Raw genomic sequence first — 24,574 nt, 5'->3', positions numbered from 1 at the left:
TCTTGGTAATAGTAAAAAGGGGGATTTTTAATCCATTATTGCTAAATTACTATGAAGCAGAACATATATTTAGGTCACCTAGTAAAAAAAAATAATAACGAGGTAAGATTAAAAACTAAAAAACAGACAAACACAACATTTTGACTAGAAGTTTCTCGAAGGCTCTAACCCCCGTGGAAACTATGGGATTTTTTAGGAAATACAGACAGATGAAATATAGGTATAGTAATGTTTTTAGGGGGGAATGTGGAAATTTTTTTAAGGGTTCCCTGTAACGTGAATAAGATTTAAAGAGTTCCTTAGATTACAGCCTCTTTTGAGGTAACGGAAGTAAGGTACTTTGCATCAGTCCGGGGCTGTGAGCGGTTCTATCTATCTATCCTTAGATTACATAGATTGTTTTAATGGTTTCCTTGATTATAGAAGATGGAGGAATTTTTCATGGTTCCCTAGAACGTTGTTATTAATTCAAAGGTTTGTGGAACGGGTATAGTATTTTAAGGATTCCTAAGAACATGGGAATCATTTTAATGGTTTCCTGGAATTGGATTATTTTTTTCAAGGAATTTTTTTAGGACCTGGATGCTATCTGAAATGTTCTCTGGATCGTGAATATTACCTGAAGAGGTTCTCTGGACGTGAACGGGGATAATATTTCAAAATATCTTAGAGCATTCAGATTGTTTCAACAGTTATTATGATATACACTATTATTTCAAGGGTTTCAGAACATGGATTCAAGAGCTGTGTAAAGAATGTTATTTCAAGGTTTTTCTAGAAAGTGAACGTTATTACAAGGGTTCTTTGAAAATTGCGTGTTATTTTACGAGAGGAGGTGCAGAGCCTCTGGATAGACAAGGAGTTCCATCCGGCCCACGAAACGGGTTCAGGTATAAAAAGTACCAGCAGTAAAGTAAAAGCTTACCACATTTCCTTCATAAAATTAAGAGATACCGAGAAAATATATGGAAGATCGGTATAATTATCGCCAAAAAACGGGTAAATATAAGTAAAGTTGCCAACTGTAACCAAAAAAATTTTTCAAGATATTGAAAAAAAAAATCATAATATAATAAATTCATTATTAGAGTCGGCTGAGAATATGGTTTTCTATCTTTGCGTTTATATCAGTGATTCCCAACGTGGGCGTTAACGCCACCTGGGGGAGGGGCAATAGAATGCCTCAGGGGAGGGCGGTAGAAGCTACGGGTATAGCATCGGATCCTATGGGTTTGATTGCGTTGGGGTGCGGTGGGAGAAAAAAATTTCTGAAGAAGGGGGCGATGTGGGACAAAAAGGTTGAGAAACTATGGTTTATATGGAACCCTGCTGCTTTAGAATATAAGAGAATTTCAAAAGGTTTATTTAGATCATTTATGTCATTTCATGGACACTTTTAAACAAGGATATTATATAATCAGAGTTTCATAGCACATAGGGAAAATATTTTTTCTCAAAGGATTCTGCAGCGTCTAAAACGTTGAGAAGCGACGTGATAAAAAGTTCGATTACTTTCCAGCGAGAATGTAAAACAAGCATAGGTGTCGCCATCTGCCGACTCCAATGGGAACGAATAAATAAAATACCAAACATTCATAATAAAAAAACCTAATCCAATACGGTAAAATTTAATACATGGGCCTTTGAGCTTCTTTCTCGAACAAAATTTGGCAAAATTGAATAATTCGTTTGGACCAACTAGTATTGCTTTCTTTCCTGCCTAAACGATAACATATGCCACAAGTCAATACATAGAGTGTATGGTACGAAAAAAAAAAATTGTATAGCAACGTAATTTGCTAGCAATAAATAATGGGGAAAAATATATATATAAAATTTTCTACTATCGAAAACAAAAATTATGTATATATATATATATATATATATATATTCATTTATGTAAAAAAGAAGATACATATATGGAATGTCTTCGACGTAATGTCGGACATTTAAAGTGTGGACACATTTTTTTTTCAGCTATAGATTTTTAATTTTCTATGCAATTAATTATATCATCAATTAAAACGTTTGTTTATTGTTCTCAATGAGCTCCACAAATGAAGCTGTGTAGTTTTTTTTCTTCTCCCTTTACTTTGCATTTCTTTCGTATTTATCACGTGAGTGTTAGTACTTTACGCTTCATGTACATTCGAGGACACCAGTGAGCACATTAATGTGTACATATAATAAATCCACAGTATTTTTCCCCATCCATAAGCTCACGTATTAAAATCTCCATTCATTTTTTTTTTATGACTAGTATTATACTTCATAAATCCAAATGTTCTTCCACGTGCAAATATAGTTATTTGTTCCATCGCACGGATCAATGTCCTATACAAACAGGAAAAAAAAAAAAGAGGAATAGTGAGATTGTTTCTAGTTGTCACTGATCAAGTTAGATGGCGACACAAGTCGTTCCTCAGCTTTTTCTCAATAAATATATTGCAGGTTTTTTTTCCCTCTTTTTGTATATATCTTTATATATATAGATTTTTTTCCATTATAATATCATTATTCTGAGGTGCACATGTACACACACACACACAGACACAATCGTTTTTTTTTTGTCGGGTAAAACACTGAGTGGGCGTTATTTAACGATAACCAGATACTGACTATTGCAATGGGAGGTGTTTGTTTGTGTAAAGATATCGTCGTGGGTCTTTTCGAGGATATCATCACCGTTTTCTGTTCAGGTTGTAGAGGGAACAAGCAATTGCCACAGCAGCGATGATGAGGTTCCCTTGAGATGGAAGCCCGCCTCCAGTTGATGATGTAGAAGAAGAAGCAGCGTGTTTTCCGTGTTGCATGGCTGCTGGATGCTCACCTTTTATTCAGAGAGAAACGACAGTCACATAAAACTGTATTACTCTACACACATACAAAATCAATACAAAACAGAACAAACTCCAGATTTACAGACTAAACAGCCCCTAATTATGAATATAACGAATGTTGTCACTCAATCCTGGCGTAATTTATGATACATAGTCAGTGCCGTCTTAACGCATGGGCCAACCCGGGCACGGCCCGGGGGCCTCAAGAGAAAAGGGGCCTCACAAAAATGAGATCTGGTAAACTTTTCTAGAATTTACCAGGTAGGGCCTCAGAAAAACCACTTGGCCCGGGGGCCCATGATGCTCTTAGGACGGCCCTGTACATAGTATACTAGCTATAATACTCGGCGCTACCCGGGTCTTCTTCAATTACTGAGAGGATTGAAAAGTGGCAAACCATTATAAAGGCATATAAACAATTATACATAACACTGGCACTATTAAAAAAATGGCAAACTATTGTAAAGCCATATACAACATGTCTGAAACACTTTGCTAGGGAATCACGGTAACCAAAGTAAACATTCCAAAAGTGATTGTTGAGGCCGAGAAAAACCATTGTTGCCCGAAAGTTTTTCTCCCATTTCGGGCATTTTCCCATCTGTGAAAAACTTCTAAAGGAGTCTATCGTTCAAGTCGGGTCCCATTTACTATATATGCAAACTTTGGTGACGATACATCTGAAATTATACATTTGTATTAAAAATATACACACACAGACAGCAAATCAATTTTTATATGGGCGTCCATAATTAAAAGACCCTATTTTATAGTAGCCCACAGGCGAAACCAGCCATCATAAAATTGTGAAATTGTGTGGAGGACTTCATGAAGTGTGATTGGAATTTGTTTCGGGGGAAAAAAAGTTGCACACGTCGCCACCAGAGGACATTTGATTAAGAAATGACACATTTCGACAAACGTTTACAATTTTAACAATTGTGAAACAGTTTTACAATTGTTATTGCAAAAAAAACGTGTTCCACATGATGACCATCATTTTCAGATACAATGTGAAATCGCAAGATGACATTTTCCACAACTGACCGAAGTGTGTGCGGGGAAATGTTCAGCACGTGGCGTGAAATGCTGCCTTTAAGGTCAGGTAAAGTTCTTGGATTGTCATGACTTACCACACGTTTCAAATGCCTCGAAAGCCAAAATTCGCATGGATTAAGGTCCGGGGATCGGGGAGGCCACAGATTAGAGAAGTGCCGGCTGATGGCACGTTCTTCTGTAAAATGTGTTCCTCTGTAAAAGACCATTCTTAACACACACTACAATGTGTAGAGGAGCTCCGTCGTGCATAAAGATTGTCTCTGCACGGCAGTGACATGCTTGCAGTGCCAGAACAATTTCGTTCTGTCACAGTAATGCATATCGCTTCTTTTTTTCGAACATGTCACTGGACCTTTATAACGTAACTCCTCGTAGAAGTAGGGACCAAGAATAAATGATGCAGTAAATCCACATCATACCGTCACTTTTGGTGAATGCAACGGAACTTCCAAGATAGCGTGCGGATTTTGTGGTTCCCAAAATGGGCAGTTGTGAGTATTGACTGCACCATCCAAGTGAAAATGCGCTTCGTCTGTCCAGAGGATATTCCAAGGCCATTCTGAATCGAGCTAGAAACTGCTGTGAAAACCGGAGTCAAGCGTCATAATCATGTTGAAGCAATCGCTGCACAAGTGAAAGTTTGTACGGATAATATCGGTGGATATTCCGCATGTTCATATGGACAGTGGCCTATTCAACGCCTGTGCTACACGCCTGACACGAGAATTTGAAGCTCTGTCCTCTTCCACCTGAAGCGGAACCCACTGTACTGCGTCTACAGAAACGGATTTTCTTCCTCTTCCAAGACGAACAGCCAACGATCCTGTGGTTTCAAATTTCTTTATCATACTCCGAAGGTTTTTAACATTCATTGGACCTTTTCGACTCTTCTTCCAAGTCCGATATTTCTGTAGAGCAGTTACTGCGGAATTGTTGTTTTGGTAAAACAAATTGACCAAGAAAGGGTGATCTCGTAAACTTGTCGTGATTGTTTGAGCAGCAAACACGTTGAGAAACAAGATCTCCACGAATGTTTCTAGGTTTTGTAACAGCTGCTGCGTGGCATCACATAATTTTTTTTTTCACTCGAAACAAATTCCCATCACTTCATGAAGCCCTCCACAAAATTTCACACTTTTCTGATGACTGGTTCCACCTGTTGGCTACTTTAAAATAGGGTCTTTTAATTATGGACGCCCTTTATACAGACATAAAATAGCATGTCCTGACTGACTGACCATCGCCGAGCCGAAACCACTTAAACTATACCGCAGTAGCACAACGATGCCGTTAAGATATCGTACCGATAACGGACAGATGTCGGAAAGTAGCATGAATATTGGACGTCGAAAAGAGGTTGGAAATTCTCACGTGTCTGATATGGAACGATATAGCAAAATGAAATTCACTCAACAAACGCCAAAAATCTTTTTTTTTCTCTAAAATAGTTTTACTTTCATATTTACAGCATTTCGTTTCTAAGGAGAATATCGTGTATGATAATAAGTCTTTTTTGAAATAATCCAAATTTTTCCCTATGTCGAACTATGTCGACAAATGTATGTCATTTCTACTTCGAATGGTATCGAAATCTCTACGTCGTTCTATATCGGTGTGCTACTGGGGGATAAATATCAAATTTGGTGAAGATTTTTGATTCCATAACGTAAATACTCACTAAGAAGGGGTTTCTAGAAATTCGACCCCTAAGAGGCGTCAAAAGATAACATGGAAAAATCAGTAAATATCATGGGGCAACAGCTTTTTGAATGCCGGAATCTAGTTCAGTCCCGACATGAAGGGCAAAAGGAGGTATAGTGAGAATCACATATACATCAAGAAACCATTATCAATATATATATGAAATATTGTACTGAATAAAATAATAGTTTTCACTGTAATAAACATGTTTTGCCAGGAATTTGATAACAATTATAAAAACCGAGCATTCACTTATCGCTCTAGCCTAATTATCACAGATTTTTCGCGTTTTTTTTTTCTTTTTGCAAGTTAAGAGACTGAAAAAATATGTTGTCGCTTTAGAATTGTAAATAATTTAATAGTCGATTGGCATTATACCATGTTTTGTTGTGCAATTCCTCGATGTTTTACTCTGCTCATTTAAATCTTGAACACATGATGAAATAATACAAAAAAGAAAATTCTCAGTATACTAATTTTTTTGTTTAGCTCATCTATTTTACGAGTATGAATATGCTTAGTAAAACCGAAATTCGCAATAAATCAAATTTATGGTAGCAGAAGTAAACATTAATCTCAAACTCAATCTGTGATGTAGCTCATAAAATGGAAAATATCCCAAAATGCAGAGAACAGACAAAGTTCAAATCAGCCAATTCAGTCGATTCTTAGAGTCCGTATATCTGAGAATTTTCCAGCCTATGTGACTCTCGAATTTTCGGGCATGCCAGCTAATGTGGACGAATACGGTAGCAAAAAAAATAATAAATCATGTTTTTTTTTAATTATTTATTAATTCCTTTGGGTCAAAAAAATTGGGGTAGGCTGTGCCATAGACACGGCCGAGAGTTTTGACGTGAATACGTATTTTGTGCCTTGAATTACGTGGTAAGTACTGATGTAATTAAATTATGTCATTACCATCGGCTTTGTCTTTGGAATAGCTAACACTCGATATTATAACATCTGTCGTCTATTTTGGTTGTGAACTGTTCGAGACATGGCGGAAAACAATTTATTACATATCGGGGTCACGGACCTGGTGCCCAGACATCAAGATATATTAAAACCGGGATGATATCATTGGATTCGATATTAATGTGCATCTGACTGACGATACTATTGCTTTTGACTTGCGTTGAATACTTCCTGAGATATGAGCGTTTAAATAATTTCGTCGCGCAAATTTTTGCGAATGTTCCCAGTATCGCCAGATGATTTAAAAGACCTATTGAGATCAAAGGCAAGCGAAAGAAGCTCGTAAGAGAATCAGAATCTTTTGATATATCAAGATGCTTAACTGGTTTGAGACATCAAATATTAAATAGATATGACATTTATATATCAGAGGATAGAAGTGTGGAATGCAAGATTCTTTCCTCACCGTTCAGTACATGTAGGCCGATCGCTGCTGGCTCGGCGTTGGAAGGTACGCAGGAATAGTTTCCAGAATCATTGGGTTGAGCATTGCTTATGAGTAGTTTGCTGGTCGTCCTTTGGGCTTTCTCGGTGTGGACGCTTATTCCCCTTGGAGAGTCGTAGTTGATGACTTTGCCGTTGTGGTACCAAAACACGTAGTCTGGAGGTACAGGACTTTCCATCACCAGACATGTCAAGTTGATCGTGCTTCCGCTGTTTATGTATAGCGTTGGTCCTCCGATTATTTTAGCTTTGCTCTCTGTGAAACAAAACCAAAGAAAATAATAATTGGAAACAATCAAACTCACCTATACATTGTAGTTATTATGTATTTATACATGCAGTATATATCTTGTTCATAATCATTGCAAACGTATTTACCAACATCATAAAACAAAAAATATTCGATACAAAAAATTTTGAAAAGAAGAAAATCGATAAATAAATTCTTTTGTCAAATCTGAAATTATTTTTCTCGATTATTCTGAACTCAGTTGGCCACTCGATCACTTACTCACTCAATCACTCACCCACTCACTCGGTCATTCATACTGTAAATCACTCACTCACGCTGTCACACATTGGTATGCTTATAACCCAGGTCAATGTTTCTCAACCTTTCTGAAAACAAGAACCAGTAAAATATCTGAAACAATTTGACGGGGCTCTTGTGTTCCGTTCTAGGTAACATACATGTAATTTTCATTGTTCCTATTTGTTTTAAACATTTGTTCTGTTTTTTCAACGACATTTATTTGAATTTGCAATAATTACGAAATTCGTAACAAAAAAATCACACACGGGGTACACGCACAAACAGCGTTTCCATAATATAAGTTATATAGCTGATGATATGCCATAAATGATAATTATAGCAAAAATTATATTAATATTTTATTTATATATTTATTTATATTTTATTTATATATTTATTTATATTTTATTTATATATTTATTTATATATTTATTTATATTTTATTTATATATTTATTTATATTTTATTTATATATTTATTTATATTTTATTTATATATTTATTTATATTTTATTTCTATACTTATCATTTTATTTATTCTATATTATATGCATTCAACTCACATTTGCGATGCTTAATGGTTTTTTCTACAATTTAAATTACGATCGGTGATTCTGCCTACTTTTGACAATGTTTTCTGGTGACAATTTACAAGGTCCTGTATTTTACGGATTATTATATTTAAGATTCCAGTTTATCTTATTATTTCAATGAAATGTGGTCATCAGATCATTTGAATATTTTTTTCTTGAAATACTGTACATTTTTAATTGCGGTTTGTAGCTGCCTTTTATTTCCACACCCTTCAGCAATTTTAGCGGTAATTATCACGCTATATGGAGAGGTTTTTCCCTTTTACTATCCTTCCATTTTTTTTGGCCACTGAACTAACTTGATATAGAGTTCCGCAAGGCGTTTAGCTGTTCCTTTCTTCATATTTTGTGTTTATTCACATTGTAATTCTCATGCGTATTAGTAGTAGAAGACGTGGGTGCAAAAGCAAGACAGCTGCAGGTTCCTAAAATTTTCAGGACTGACAAAAAACGCGTAAGGAAATGCGTTAACGTTCAAAACTTATCAATATTTTGAATAGAGCAATTAATACAAGATATACAGAAGACTGGATGTTGTGAAGATATTTATTATTTGAGATGTTAATTTTTTAAGGAAGGAAAAAACTCATCTCTGCCTCTACCGGGAGTCGAACCCGGGTCCCTCGATTGCCGGACGAGTGCTCTGACCACTAAGCTACAGAGGAGATAGAGATTTTCCTTCGTTAGAGCGTATATATGCCGAACGGAACCGTGCAATGGACGGTGAAACCGATCAGCTAATAGCTCATGGACGACGAGCCACCAGAGGGCTATATATATGACATGAATGTCGCTCTCCACTTGTTAATACAAGAATAAATATCTTCACAACATCCAGTCTTCTGTATATCTTGTATTAACAAGTAGAGAGCGACATTCATGTCATAGAGCAATTAATAATACCTTTCATTTACCACAGACCGGTTTTACTTTTTTACCCTTTTGCCTGGTTTTTTATTTCATTGAGAATGAAGCTGTCTCGCTTTTTCCATCCAACACAGGTATTTTACGACCAGGCTTACCGATAAATACTTAGCAGATACCCAAAAACTCTTTATTAATGCATTAATACTACACCCAACGGCCAAAAAATTAGGAATACCCTGCTACTCACCACTAATATCGTATGGGACCTCCTCTGGCTTTGATGATAGCAGATATTCTTCTAAGCATGGACTCTAGAAGTTGCCGAAATCGTTGAGGTGGAATATTAGCTCATGCTATCAAAATAACAGCTCTTAATTCCCTCAGATTAGGTGTTGTTTCGAAGCTTTTAACACACTTTTAAACCTCGTCCCCTCAGTTTTGTTGAAATCGGGTGGCTGAGGGGGCTATTGAAACAACTGAAACTCTGAATCATGTTCCTCAAATCAGTCAGAGATAATTCCAGCCCCGTGGAGGTTGCACAATTCTACTGGAACGATATTGAGGTAAGTGGCATTGATGAATATTTCCAATGGAAATAAGGGGCCAAGAGTATACCAGTAAAATGCTTCCTAGACCAAGATTCTGTCGCCACCCGCTTGAACAGTTGTCATGTGGCATGCCGGATCCATGGCTTCGAGCTGATTGTGCCACACACGGATCCTGCTGTCAACGTCGTGAAGAAGAAATAACATAACAGAGAAATATTGACTCGTTAGACTAGACAACTTTCTTCCATTCATCAAGTGTCCAATTTCGGCGCACAAAAGCCGTTTTATTCGGTTTTGTAGCGGAATCAAAGGTATTATTGTTGGTTGTTGGCAATGAAAACCAATTCGTTTCAGGATTCGCCTTGTAGAGAAGACGGATATGCTTTGCGATGATCCTGAGTTGTATTGGGCTGCAACCTGTTGCGTTGCATCTCTTCTGTTGCTGCACACACAATGCGTGTCAGTCGTCCGGCACCTCTTTCGTTCACAAGTGATTTCCACTCACTATTCCGCTTTCCGATCGAAGTTTTTTTTGGCTTTGCTGCCGTTCTTTGAAGAATCGAGATACTGTTGTACGAGAAAAGCCAAGAACGTTATCGACTTCGGAGATACTGCAACCACTTCCTCTGGCACCCACAATCACGCCGCGTTCAAAGTCACTCTAATCTCTTGTTTTCTCCATGAACAGACAAATTGCAAAATTAACTGGTGCTTCTAACAAGGAGAAAGCTTTAGCTATAAGCAAATCCGATTTATTATGTCAGTGCAAGTGCTGCACGAACGAGTCGAAGTTTGAGTGAGGGCTGTTCCTAATTTTTTCGCCACTGAGTGTATATGGTTACAAGAAGTAACTTGTAATAAGTTTGCAGAAAAAAAATGAATAGAAAGATTTTAAAATAATAATAATAATAGCTCCAGGAGCTGTCTTGTTTCCTGCACCGTATGAGAATAACCTGTACAGATCCTTTCCTTTATATCTCTATAGCTATTACTTGAAGCTGTATGGTTCTTGCACCAATCGATAGAAGATTTTTTACTTCATAGGAGTAAGTGAGAAACTGAAAATCTTTAAAAAAAGTGGAACTGTCTGGTTCTTGCACGTCGTCAGTTAGCAAATTGCATTTAAAACAATAAATTATAATTTTTTTTCTTCAAAATTTAGTGATATCCCGTATTCAAAATCGCAATTTCCTGCGTTCTCCTCGACGAAGTTATAATTTTATTTTAACCGATATGGACAGTACTAATATCAATTACAACGTGCGAATAATTTTGTCAAGTCTACCTGCGGACCACCTATGCCATCGTCGCGGACCATCTCTGGTTTGCTGACCATAGGTTCAGAGACTGACCTAGGCCGTTCATCAACTAATTCAGTCACTCACATGCTCAATCACTCGGTCGCTCACTCACTAACTGCTGGCGAACTATTGTCGGTGAATTTTCACATTGGTGAATTTTGTGGCCGTGAACTTTCCGTAAATCGAAAAAAATCATGATAAATAATGATGAATTCATCAAAGTATTCTTATTTGAGTGGACATTTTCACTATGGGTAAAAGTATAAATAATCAACAGAAATAGCAAATTATTACAGAAATATACTCAAATGAAATCGCAAAGACAAATATAGAAAAGGAATTCCGAAACGATAAAATCTATAAGGAACGGAATCAGTCACTACCTCTTGAAAAGTGAGAGAGACGGAGTAGTCGAATTATAAGCGGATTAGGATTTTATGGCCGATGTCTCCTGTGTGCATATAAATGATTTATCCCGAATAAAAATATCGGACTCATTAGTGAATTCGGATCGTCGTAAACTCTAGAACAAACTATTCAGACACTTCCTATTTGAATACATAATATGAATATACATGCATCGAGATTCCTCGTTATTGAGATTAAACATCATAAAAGCGTTGAAGATGATTCTCCGTGAAAAGTTTCCTGAAAGATGTTTTCCTTGCAATGAAGTATCTTGTTACATTATATTAATGTTTGGATTAGAACAAGAACCTCCTTTATAATTTATACAAGTATTTATATTTTAGAAAATATTACGATAGACATAGGATGAATTTGCTTTCTAACACGTAGATAATTAAGATATTTCCTAAGAGAAAATCTCTTCTACATAATCAGGCAAATTTTCTCCTTTCCTGTTAGCAATGCTATAAAACATACTTTAATTTTTTTTTTTTGGCTAAAACCAAATTTTTGAGCATATTTTAAAGTGTTCTGTTTTTATTTCACTATGTTTTTTTGCACATTAATGGCGAGGATTTAACGAAAATTTTCTCCGGTCAAATAACGAAGTAGATTTCCATAGAGTCATACGTACATTTCATTCATTTATTCATATTTTTTTAGATTACACGGCTATCGAAATGGACACCTTGCAACAATGCTTTTAACAGCTGGTCAACGAAACATTTCGCTAATTCACAAAGCTGTTAAATAATTTCAGATTCTATTAACTATTTAACCACCTCTATGTTGGTTTTTATTTATGCTTAGCTGTCAGTAGATCAGATAATTATTTTTTCCCACCTACTTCTTTTGTGCTGGTCCGCAAGTTGTTACTAATTAGATTTTTCTTATTCGAAGATTCAGAAAATATGATATTATTATTACAAATGTTATTGATATTATATTATTATTGCAAATGTTATTGATATTATATTATTATTGCAAATGTTATTGATATTATATTATTATTACAAATTATGATATTATTATTGATACTCTTATTCACTTTATTTTATGTCGGTCCGTGAACCATTTCTCTCATTCAGTTATCTTTTTCCAGTCCACGAACTATTTGTTGATATATTTTTTTTTGCTGGTCCACAAATTATTTCTTACATTTATATTTTTGCTGATCTGTAAATTATTTCTCTTATTTATTTTTTCCCCGATCCAAGTTGTTCCCAATTTATTTATTTTTACCGCTTCGCAAACTATTCGTCCCACTTATTTTTTCTTTTTTTTGTCGGTGCGTGAAGTATTTCTCCCATTTATTATTTATTTTTCCGGTAGCGAATAATTTCTTCCTTTTATTTATTTCTTGCTGATTGGAGAGAAATGTATTCTATCATTCATTTTTATTTTCGGTCTGTGAATTATTTCTTCCATTTGCTTATTTTTTGACGGTCCGCAAATAGTATGCACCTATTATTTTTTCTCGCCCTTAAATTATTTCTCCCATTCATCTTTTTCGCAAGTCCGCTAGCTATTTCTTCCCTTTTTTCCACGATTGGCAAATTATTTCTCCCATTTACTCACCTGTCCGTAAATTAATTTCCTCAGTTTTGGTGGTCCTTGAAATTTTCCAGTCACTTCCACTAGTCTGCAGATGTAAAATCGTTTTCTATCCTCACTTCGAAATATTAAACGCAGATGGCAGCACCAACAAAAACACGAACAAGCACAAATCTGATAGCGCATATGTTAGGTCACGCACACAACACAATCCGCCTATTCATTATAAATTCCGCACCGCAAAGCATAGTGTACGAGATGCGTGTACGTTTAGGTGCTAATAAATATAAAGTAGTTAAAGAACATTGCCTTACACAACTTTTTACTTGATGGTAGCCAATTTTATCGCCTACATTGATCCCAAATTAAAAACAGCTCTAGATTAGTTTTCATACCAGTATTAATGTAGTAGTTGGGATTTTAAAAGTGATATTTCTCATGTAAATGTATATGAGCACTTTTTATAGAATTCTTGTAAAAACGTGGATAAAATTAGAAACAGTGACATCTGTCACCAAAAAAATAATGATTTGTTCACACATATTACAATAATAACTTCAATTAGACATATCTTTCAATGAAAATAATGTCTGATTGTGAAAAGAATTGGTATGAAGAGAATATAAATAAGTGAAAAATATATGGATTCATTTCTGAAGATACTAGAGAATATATAATTTCATGTTTTATAGTGTAATAAAAATTATATCGTTAAAAATATATATAATATCATGAAATTATATCGTTATCTATATTAAGATGATCATATTTCAAACTCCAAAAAATAATTAATTATTCATGCGTAAATCTCTCATACTCAGTAACTATAAAAGTAATTAGATTAGGGTTTCTGGGATGAACAAAACAAATGCTTGAGAGGATAAGAAAAGATAACCATGTTTACAAATTTGAAAATTATTTTAACTAATTACGACTGCATATATTCTCATTATATGAAACATACTTGCATTTTTGAATTAAAATTTTTACAAAAAAAAAACCCTTAACGATTAATGAGTGAGTGTCTGTGTGCGCGCGTGCATAATTAAAGGAAAGCTAAGAAATAATTATTTATGTACGCCTTAAAAGCGACAATTAATAAAAAAATTGGATGTACAAATCTCACACCAAAAATAATTTTCCAACAAAAAAAAAAATGAATATTTTACGTTTTTCAATGTATTCAAAAAAGAGGATAAAAAAGATGTAAGAATAACCGTTAATTTATTTGATGACGTATATTCTTCTGTAACTTCGTAGTATTCACCCAGGTGCAGATTTCTGTCCGGAATTGTGTATAAAGACTATATTTAAGGAGCAAGCTAAGAACATTGAGGAAAAAAGTTACAACGATTTTTGTTCTAGTATTTTATTCTAAATTCACTAAGAATATATAATTAATAATACATAATCTTTCATATGCACAAACTATTAAGGTAACTAGACAAAGTTTTGTGGGCATTGTAAAACGATTGCTTGAAAAAATAAGGAAAAGTGATTACTTTTAAAATTTCAATATAATTCCAACTATAATTACAACGGAAATTTTTTATTTTTTTCCTCTCTTTATTAACTATTCTTTAAATTTGATTTTTTTCAATTAATTTATAATTCAACTTAAACTTAATTTAATAAAGTTCATTAAATGCATATGACAATTAAAGGAAAACTAAAAAAATATTTATATACGTTTTAAAAGTCTATATGCCTTTAAAAATTTGATGCACAAACTTACCACTAAAAATAATTTTCCAATTGAAAAAAATTAATATTTTCTACGTCCTTCTGCGTTATAAAATGATGATAAAAAAAAAGAAGTAAGAAGAACGGTTAATTTATATTTTAGGGCGTATATCTTTCTTCAGTCTTGTTCGCGCAACGGCAGCTTTCTGTCTGAAATCGGATATAAATACTATTAATACAACGGACTAATACTAAGACTTTATCCTAAATTCATAAAGAGTAATTAATTAATTGCTCATAATCTTCCATATCTATAAAATATTAAGGCAACTAGATCAGACTTAGTGGACATTATAAAACGAATGCTTGAGAGAAAAATATATATTTGCAAATATATAAAGATGGTTTTAAGTAATTGCAACTAAAATGTTTTTTACGCGTACTCTTATTTCAGCAGATTCTTTTGATGCGACTTTTTTGATTAATCAATTAAAAAAAAAAAAATTCTTCAATCTTTAGTAAATGTATATGGTAATTAAAGGGAAGGCAAAAAATAATTATTCATATACATTTTATATAAATTATAAATGCTTTTAAAAATTGAATGTATACGAAAAATGTTTTTCCAATAAAAAAATGAATATATTTTACGCGTCTTTCTAAAAAAGGAAGTAAGAAGTACAGTGAATTTATTTGAGGACGTATATCTTTTTTGTAGCTTTGTCTTATTCACCCAGGGACAGCTTTTTGTCTGAAATAGGGTAAAAATACTATTTAAAAAAATAATTATTTACACATAAATCTTTCATAGTCAGTAACTAAGATAATCATATTAAGGTTTAAGGAACGAAAAAAATGAATGAAGAAGAGAATAAAAAAATAATAATGTATACTTATACTTATTTGAAAATAATTTTAACTAATTCTAACTGCAGATATTCTCAATTTATAAACGATGCTTTTAATCTGCAAATTAATTAATCGATTCATATTTTTTGATATTTAATTTTTTTTCCTTGATAAAGTTTGTCTTGATAGTAAATGAATGTATATGATGATTAATAGCATCAAAAACTAAAAATATAAGTTAAAAAAAATACTCTTTAAAAAATTGTATGCACATATAGTCGACCTTCAAAAATGATTTTCCAATAAAAAAGAATGAATATGTTATGCGTCTTTCTGTGTATTCAAAAAAAGGGGGATCAAAAGGAAGTAAGAAGAACGGTTAATTTATTTGAGGACGTATATCTTATTGTAGTTTTGTCTTGTTCGCCCTGGGGTAGCTTACTGTCTGAAATAGGGTATAAAGACTATTTAAGGAACAAGCTAAGAACAAGGAGGAAAAGAAGGAGACACAAACAACAAAAGCATTAGAAGAGGATGGAATTAGGTAGAAGAAGGAATCCTGGGATTCTTCTTCTTCAGCCGACACATCTCAAGAAAAAGATACAGCGGCACCAAAAGGAAGAGAATAAAGAGAAAAGAATTAAGTTTTCTTGGGGTGGGCTTCGCTAACCGAGATCCATTCCCTTCACTCCACATCTCATACTACCAAACTCACAAAGACCAAGCGAGATGAAAAGAGAGGATCTCTCAGCCATTTTCTTTGATACTATAACCTTTTCTGTCTCCTATATTTTATTTTTATTCTCTTTTCTGGTATCCCCCCACTCCAAGTAAGGGAAGAATACTGAATTAAGTATGGAGGATCTTTCAGCTTTCAAAGCCATTATTGGATCGATATTCCTGCAAAAGCTCTGCCAGGGCTCTTTTTATCCATTCATTCATTTATTTATTTTTAATAATTTAATAAAGAACTGCTGTGGGAAAAAGAGAATCAGCCTTAAAGATACTATGACAACAAAAACAACGGGATACATTAGGTATACGTTATTACACTACTCTTTATTTCCGAATGATGTTAAGTGAATATCGATGAAGGCATATACAACTCATACATGTATATTTAACACAAATACACTGGTTATAATAGCTTAAACTAACATCAATGTATGGAGTTTCCATTTGCAAACGTAGAGATGTTATTGTTTTGTTTATTATTACTTTTCGATTAGAGAATTGACCTTTATTTTTTTTAAAGAAAAACTAAAATGGAGTTGAGATTGATTAAGAAAATTCGTTCTTCAACGAACCCTTTGCGCTATTCAACAAGGGCTTAGAGAATATCTCAAAATAACTTTCTGATTTGAAGTCGTTTTGCTTTTATCTCGAGTGAGCCTCCCATAGAATACGTGAAAGGAAAACCAATGCTAATAAGGAGAAGTAGTAATCCCTCCTTTCCTTCTTCTTCAGAACGGTTTGATAAATATTCAGGAGATAAATGATCTCTGGACTAGACTTATTTCGCTTAAATTTTTTTTCTTTTGTTTCTTTTGCTATGTTATTTATTTTCTAGTTTAAAATACTTTTTTTGTTTATAACTTCGTCTACAAGTTTTTTAAACTTCTTCAATGGTTATGTTTTAAATGCGAAATGAAATGCAAATTGGTATAGGAAATGAAGCATCAATACCTAATTTTTTTCCAGTATATATTTGTATTTTCTTCATTCGCCGCAACGTCAAACACTATACTTGGAATGTCTGACTTCCTAAAAAAACTTATATTTCTCGCGTACTTTCATATGCAGCTGAAGTCTGAGAACCCTTCCCCCCCACACCTTCAGCAATATCGACAAACTTTAACCTATTCTAAATAACTCCACTCACTTTATTCATAACTGCTGGTCCTCTTTTAGTTCCATTTCTGATAGTAAAAGCGAACTTAATCTCCAACCAGTCGCTACTCACCGACTTATCTGTCGATGAGTCATGCTTCATGAGAATAATATTCATGGTCATCGATGACTGAGCCTACCTATGTCTCCAACAGACTTATTATCACTCAAAAAAATTAAAACCTGATTTTTCCTATACCAACTGTTTTAAATACAGTTTCTTTCTTAATGCCATAGTCGAATGGAGCAAACTCCCCTCTGCTATTGTTGATTTCCACACGATCACTGATTTCTTGTTCAATATTACAAATTATATCTATGTGTAGATTATATCTATGCTTAAATCAGCCGCAGCCTCTTAGATAGGATTCTAGGCCAACGATATTGCATAAATAATTAAAAAAATATAAGAGCATTCATCATCTTCACTTCGAAATATGGGAAACAGATAACAGCACCAGTATAAAATGAAAACATGTATATCTTTGATAACATCGATGCGTTAGGGACACATATACACTCATAACACACATCCCAGCATTCATTCTAGAATAGAGAACTTACTTTTGAACCGAAATACTCGGTAAATATTGCACTCCTATGAACTTTTTTTTTATTGGCCTAACAGCATAGGCAGATGTAGGGGAAGGGCGATCACCTACCCCGTTCAGTAAAAAAAATTCATTATCAGCATGGGTGGAAGGGTAGAGTATACACATTCGCAATGCACACCTTTAGTGTTTACCCCCTCCCCATCACTCTAGGAGCCTGCAGCAGCTCATGGCTAAGAAAAGACGACAGAGCAGCAACTTTCTAATTGGAAGTTAGAGAAGAAGGGGAACCGCATAAAAAATTATGCCTCATTACGTATAAAGCGAATGTATACGTGGCATAGTAGGAGAAATGATACATAATAAAATGAGCACGTTATTTTTAGATCATTTAACATTTGACAGCCTACGACATTTGACAGAGTTAAGAAATTCTGTTCGTTCATACAGTATGTATTACTATTACGCTAATTAATTCCAGGAGCGTCGAATATTATACACTATATCCATCGTTATTTTATTCGGCGCTCACATGATATAAGCGAAGGTCAGGAATGCATATATTATTATATTTTATGATTATTTCTGAATGATGATGTATTTGTGTTATGGAGAAGTAATAGTTCTTTGTCATCCGAGGAAATATTCTAAATGAATGAAATCCACAAAAACCAGAAAAGCATTAACTCACTTATACCTGCTGCACAGCTACGGTCTGTTTGACCCAAACAGAGATCTGTTTGAATAGTTTATCCAATAACCATTTGTAAATTAATTTTTATGATTTTCCCCTACTTTATCACTTATCACCTCATCTTTATAAGGCTTATGTGTTATTGAATTTTTTCCCCTTAATGTTTCTTTTCTATCTTGGTTACGTTCTGGTAAATATGACCCGGAGAAGAAAACTTTTTCCACGGGCCTTAAAGGTTACCTTCCTACATCAATTTGAGGGCGGATTTTTTCTTATTGAGACTAGTGAGTCTCTGAAATTTCTTACAACATCATTGAAGCATAGTGTTTCCCAACCGGTGCTCCACGGAACCCCATAGGGACTTCACCCATAAGACTTCATTAGTGATTTGACGAGAAAAGGTAACAAAATGCAGGGGAAAACAGTTCTAGATGATCCTTCAAGGCGATCCCTTAAACATTATTTTGCACTTTTGGGACTTCTTAGATCATGAATGAATTTCATTTGAGATGTTACCCCTAAACAAAGGTTTTTAAAAACACGTTCCAAGTTTTTTAATAAATGAGTGTGTGTGATGATGACATCAAAATTGCTAAAAAGATCAAGGCCTAGGTTATTAAGGGATGAACAATTGTCATAGACAAGAACCCCTGAATATCTAAGAACCCCTGACCCTGCTCAGTAAATATATAGAATAAAAAGTTTGAAAAAAATAAAAACAAAAAAATTCCTCTCTGGATCCACGGGCCTATCACCCACCTCCTTTCATATATGAGTTGGGGGAGGTATGGCATCTCGTGCATATTATAGTCAGACCCGGTATAACGTCACACCGAATAAAAATGACTTCATAAGCGGGGTGACTCAAAAGCCAATGAGACCAAACATGCTATATGTACAAAGAACCGATCTTTTAAAAACTGACCTTATAAGCGGGATGACGTTAAAATGGTGTTCATTACATACAGTTTTTACCATATAATGTTAGTGCCGTGAAAAGAAGTAATTTTTTTGCTTTTTGAGCAGTATAGTTCATACGACATTTATTATTACCTATACAGAAAGAGATAACTTTCTAAGTGTAATTAATTTACCCCTTAACAACGTAACTGGTTGCAAAATGTTCAATCGTTCTCTATTTCTTTAATTTTATTCTGAAAAACGGAACTTTTTTTGTCCTTCGAGCAGCAATCCCGATACTTTTGTTATTCAGCCATAGTAACGGATTAGAATGGAATTGCTCAATGTATATCACGAATTGCGATATTTTTTTTATGTAAAATACGCTTCACAGATCCCATGAGACAGTCTCACTAAAAGATAAATATGAATCTTGTCAACTGAAAGAAACTGATCAAGAACTGAAAGAAAGCCTTTTTTTCGTCATACACTTGCTTCCGCTACAGGAAATCCATTGCAAAAACAGCTCCACAAGTACATGGATCTATACAATACATGTACACAAATACTATGGATCGATTACGGCATTAAATACGGAAATGCTTGCCAACAAGCGAAGGGGAGAGGACATTTTCTAGCCTCCTACATAGTCTTGCAGGCTCATAACGATGGTTTGAGAGAGGGAGGGTGTTTGGTTAAACCTTAGCTTCGGAATACGCAAAAAACAACCTATCGCCGGAAAAAAATACATTACATTATCCAAAGTCCCGAAGATGTTTAATATTGGTCTGCTACATTCCTTGAAAAAATTATAACAACATCCGTTTGATAAAATTATCAGTGATTGTAATAAGTGGTGTGTCGACTGTAATAATTCATTCCTGCAACTTTGATGTGCCTATAGCTGCTGATAGCATTGGAAGGAACGCAAGGAGATGAAATTACGTAGGAAAAAAAAATACTATGTGCACTATATTCAAGTATGCAGATGCACAAACAGCACGTTTATTATGCACTTGAGATGGGCAATTAGTTTAATGAGGACATTTGTTGTTTTTTCCTTGGAATTTTATTTAAAAAATTTTTCCCCTCTTATATTGAATAGTCAAAGGGGGAAAAAAATCGAGATAGTAAAAAAAAAAGTAAAAATTCCCATTTTCCCCAAGTTTTCTTTTCCCCGTCTCGAGTGTTTGCTGCTGCTGGTATTCAAATGAAGAACTCACAAATAAATAAATAAAAAAAAAATGCTCTCTGAGAACGGAATGCGAAGAACGCACTGCCTTCATTAGAATAAGAATTTCTCTTGGCAATTTTCCGTTCCATTTTTTTTGTCCCCCAGCTCAAAGCAAAGATATATTAATATCAGCCGCAGCGTCACTATGTTCATATATATATGGACAATTTTCATATTGATGTCACTGTATATTCAGAAATTTGTAAGCTCGAAACTGTATATATTTCTCTTCTTTTCTCTCTCTTGTTTCGTAGATGACGTACAAAAGCACGAATTCATGCGATGGAAACAACTTCTGCCTTTCTTTTTTGGAATGTAAATATACGTGTTTTCACTATAAATTTTTGAAATGTATCACTGAAATGAATGAATATTATATGAATACACGGGTTTGGACGAAGGGTATATATATTTTTTATGATCAAGAAATTTTTGGGGGTTCTCAATGAAATACAAAGAATACACAAGAAAGATAAGCCCCCCCCCCTTCCGCACTATCTCCCAGAATGAGATAAACAGTAAATGAAACTGTACGCTTGAAAATCCTGGCATCTAGAAAACACTACAACTACTGCTTAATTGTACATTCACCTCGAAATGTTCCTCTGTGGAATTTCTAACGAATCGGCACATGCCGGAATGTGTGTATATCTGTGTGTAGGTGTGGCCTTTAAGGTATATTTCTTGTCGGAGTTGTGCTAGATTCGTATTCTTTTGTTGTCATCTGCCTTCCATATTTTGAATTGAAGATGGTGAATGCTTAAATTTTTATGCTCACTGAGGAGAGAACTTTTAATTAGAAAACCGGCTCGCATTCGTGCCCCAAAATTAAAAAAAAATGCAGAAAACCATTATAAATATCTTTTCTTTTTCAATATATATTCTTTTCCATAAGGGTGATCAACTGATATCAAGTTATACATTTACTATTTTTGTTAATACACCTCTGGGGTGTATTAACAAATAATAGCTCTTGTCGATTCCTTGTGGTTTTCAAAGTGTGTGTCACCAACCTTTATCAGGAGCGTCACAGTGAGCTGGAGATACTGATTTGGGTGCCTATTTAGGCTTTGAAGTTGCTTTTTTATATGAGAAAATAAACACCAAACTATTCTGGGGAACCTCAGATGAATCGTGAAATTGGGTAAAGAAGCCACGGGTAACAAAAGTTGGTGATCAACTGATATAGACCAGTGTATTTCAATTCACGGCGGCTGCATGGCCTTCTTGCAGCCCTTGAGCTTTATAAGGCAACGTTGAAACTGAACACTGGGGATTTTGACATAAAAACAGGGTCATTAGATTCTTTGGAACCGATTTACTCTTTCTAGGTCCAATCTTCCATGATGCAATTTCCACCAATACTCTTCAAAACAGAAACAACAACAGCAAATTCCAACCAAAAGTCCATCATTGCAAAGACAGGTTAGTTTGATATGGTCGGCAGGGCCGTCTTAAGAGCATCATGGGCCCCCGGGCCAATTGGTTTTTCGGAGGCCCTACCTGGTAAATTCTAGCAAATTTTAATCAGATCTCATTTTTATGAGGCCCCTCTATTCTTGAGGCCCCTGAGCCGTGCCCGGGGGTGCCCCATGCGTTAGGCACTGATGGACAGCACTGATGGACAGACAGCATTAGACAGCACTGATGGTCGGCACCAGTTTTCTCAAGTTTTTCCTAAACGTTTCGCTTGCTGCTATGCTGGAATCTTCAGAGATGAAATTACTCTAATGTGTCTATATAAAATGTTCTTTCTGTATCTAAACATATTTGGAATTCAAGTATGTGTGTGTGTTTCCGGGTTTACATAATTAAAATTCTCATGTTCTAAACAATCCGATAGACTTAACTACTCATCAGAAAATTATGGAACTTTGCGAAAGGTGTTAATAATAGAGAAGGGTTTTGATACATTTCAATTTTTGAAGCTCTATGAAGATCAAAAACATCTGCATTGTATTTTTTCGATACGGTATCATCGCGTTCATAAGATATCTAACAGAAAAATTTCTAGTAAAATCAATGTCATACGGTTTTATGAAGAAATAAAAAACGGGAATGGGTGGAAATAGATGGTTAAAATGGATAAAAATGTCTGAAGGTATTTAGATAACCTGCGATGGAGCTTCAGAAGTTTGGTCGAATATCTACAATGTATATATACAGTAAAACCTCGATAAGTCGTCACCTCATGTTATCGAAAAATTATGACGGCTTAAGTGGAGTGATGATGTAATTATGAGAATCGTATGAAACATAAGGAGAGTAATATATGAAATTCATGTTTGAATATGCCTATTGCAGTGATGGGAAAATTTTTTCATGAGAAACGGAAGATATAACCGTGTTTATTCTGCCAGTTAATCAAACGCCAGCCACGTTTTATCCAACGCCAACGCATTTAGAAAGGTTTTGAACAACAGATTCCGTTTCATGTTAAATGTCACTTCTAATTTAAATTTCAACATCTCAAATTTTCCCATATGGCAAGGGTTCTTTATCTTCTGCTTTCCACGGACCTTATGTATCAATAAAATAAATTCCTCGGACCCCATGTACCAATAAAACGAAGGCCATGGACCTGTTTGCGAAATAGTATTCGGTAAATAGCGATGAAATAAACATGATGCAAAAAATTAGTTAATCGTTTTCTCATTAACGCTCACGGCCCCCTAAGACATACATCCTCATCCAATGACCCTTTATAGGGCTTGCGACCTCGAACCTAATTTTGTAAAAAATAAACTGCTACAAAACTAATGATATGAATGACTAATGGTGTAAAACTAAGCCACACATTTCCAGATCACTTAAGTGACCCGCGAAATATTTACAGAAATCACCGCTACTGTATTTTAAATACCCGTAACATATTCATGGGCCACTTAAGTGACCCGCGGCATATTCACAGATCAGTGCGGCACATTTGCGGTGCAATTTAGCAATCCACGCTACATACAAAGATCACATAAATGACTCGCGGTACATTACCAGATATATTAAAGTGACCCGTGGCATATTTAGAGGTCACTTAAGTGAACCGCGACGTTCACAAGTCATTTAAGCGACCCACGACACATTCAAAGATCACGATAAGTGACTCGCAGCGCTTTTCTAGATCCTTTAAAGTGACCCGCGGCATATTTCCAGGTCACCTCGACACAGTTCCAGAGCACTAGAGCTAATCTCGGCACATTCAAAGATCACTTAAGTGACAACAGGTACATTCCCAGATAATTTAAAGTGATCCACGACATATTTCCAGATCACTGCGGTACAGTTCCAGAGTACTTGGGCTATCTGTGACAGTCACTTGAATGACCTGTGTCACACTTACAGATCACTTAGGAGACCCGCGGTGCTGTTCCAGATAAATTAACTAAGCGGCCTGTGCGGCAAACTTACAAATCAGTGAAGTGGCCCGAACTCTCCTAAAGGTTGCACACCCGTACCCTAAAATTTCTGGGGTCCTCAAGGCGTCCTTGAATTCATGGTACAATAATTTTTATTTCGCGTTTCACATCTTGTGACTCCGATAGCCATGTGAAGCTTGCATAGCTGAGTCTGTGCTTATATTCGTGTCCCATCTCAATGCTTCATCAATTATATTGGGAATAGAAAACCATCGAAAATACAATTCCAATGTGGGGGAAAAAAAACTATCAATTAATTAAATTCCATATCCATTTTAACACAAGTTGTGAATATTTCATGATATAATGTACAAGAAAAATCGCACCTAATTTCCCACAGACTTTTAATTGATTTCTTTAAAATCTCTTCATTAATGCTTTATGTGAACAGAGAAAAAAAATGCGTAATTCTTTTCTCTCGCGATTTCTTATATTTCTGCGCACTGAATTCCAAAATTTTCTGGAATTGAAAAATAAAATACGAAGGAGAGAGAGAAAAAAAGGTAAAATTAAGCTAATTATCTCGCACCAAGCTT

At 34.8% G+C, this 24,574-nt stretch overlaps 1 protein-coding gene across 1 annotated transcript in view; it reads right to left on the bottom strand.

The window, feature by feature from the left end:
* Positions 1–2,090: 2,090 nt before the first annotated feature.
* The window catches only part of LOC149078204 (SPEG neighbor protein-like), a 380,947-nt gene continuing 358,463 nt past the window's right edge, over positions 2,091–24,574 (bottom strand). The window contains exons 4-5 of the mRNA XM_089241793.1: positions 6,985–7,278; positions 2,091–2,830 (exon numbers count right to left, since the gene is read on the bottom strand). Of these exons, the coding sequence (XP_089097919.1) occupies positions 2,682–2,830; positions 6,985–7,278 (443 nt within the window). The 3' untranslated portion in view covers positions 2,091–2,681. The remainder of the gene's footprint in view (positions 2,831–6,984; positions 7,279–24,574) is intronic.

The sequence above is a fragment of the Pholcus phalangioides genome, unplaced genomic scaffold, assembly GCF_987345545.1.
Source record: "Pholcus phalangioides strain wild (caught in Gottingen) unplaced genomic scaffold, Ppha-v1.0 ptg000014l_1, whole genome shotgun sequence".
In the NCBI taxonomy this organism is placed as follows: domain Eukaryota; kingdom Metazoa; phylum Arthropoda; class Arachnida; order Araneae; family Pholcidae; genus Pholcus; species Pholcus phalangioides.
This window is presented reverse-complemented; position numbering and strand designations above follow the sequence as displayed.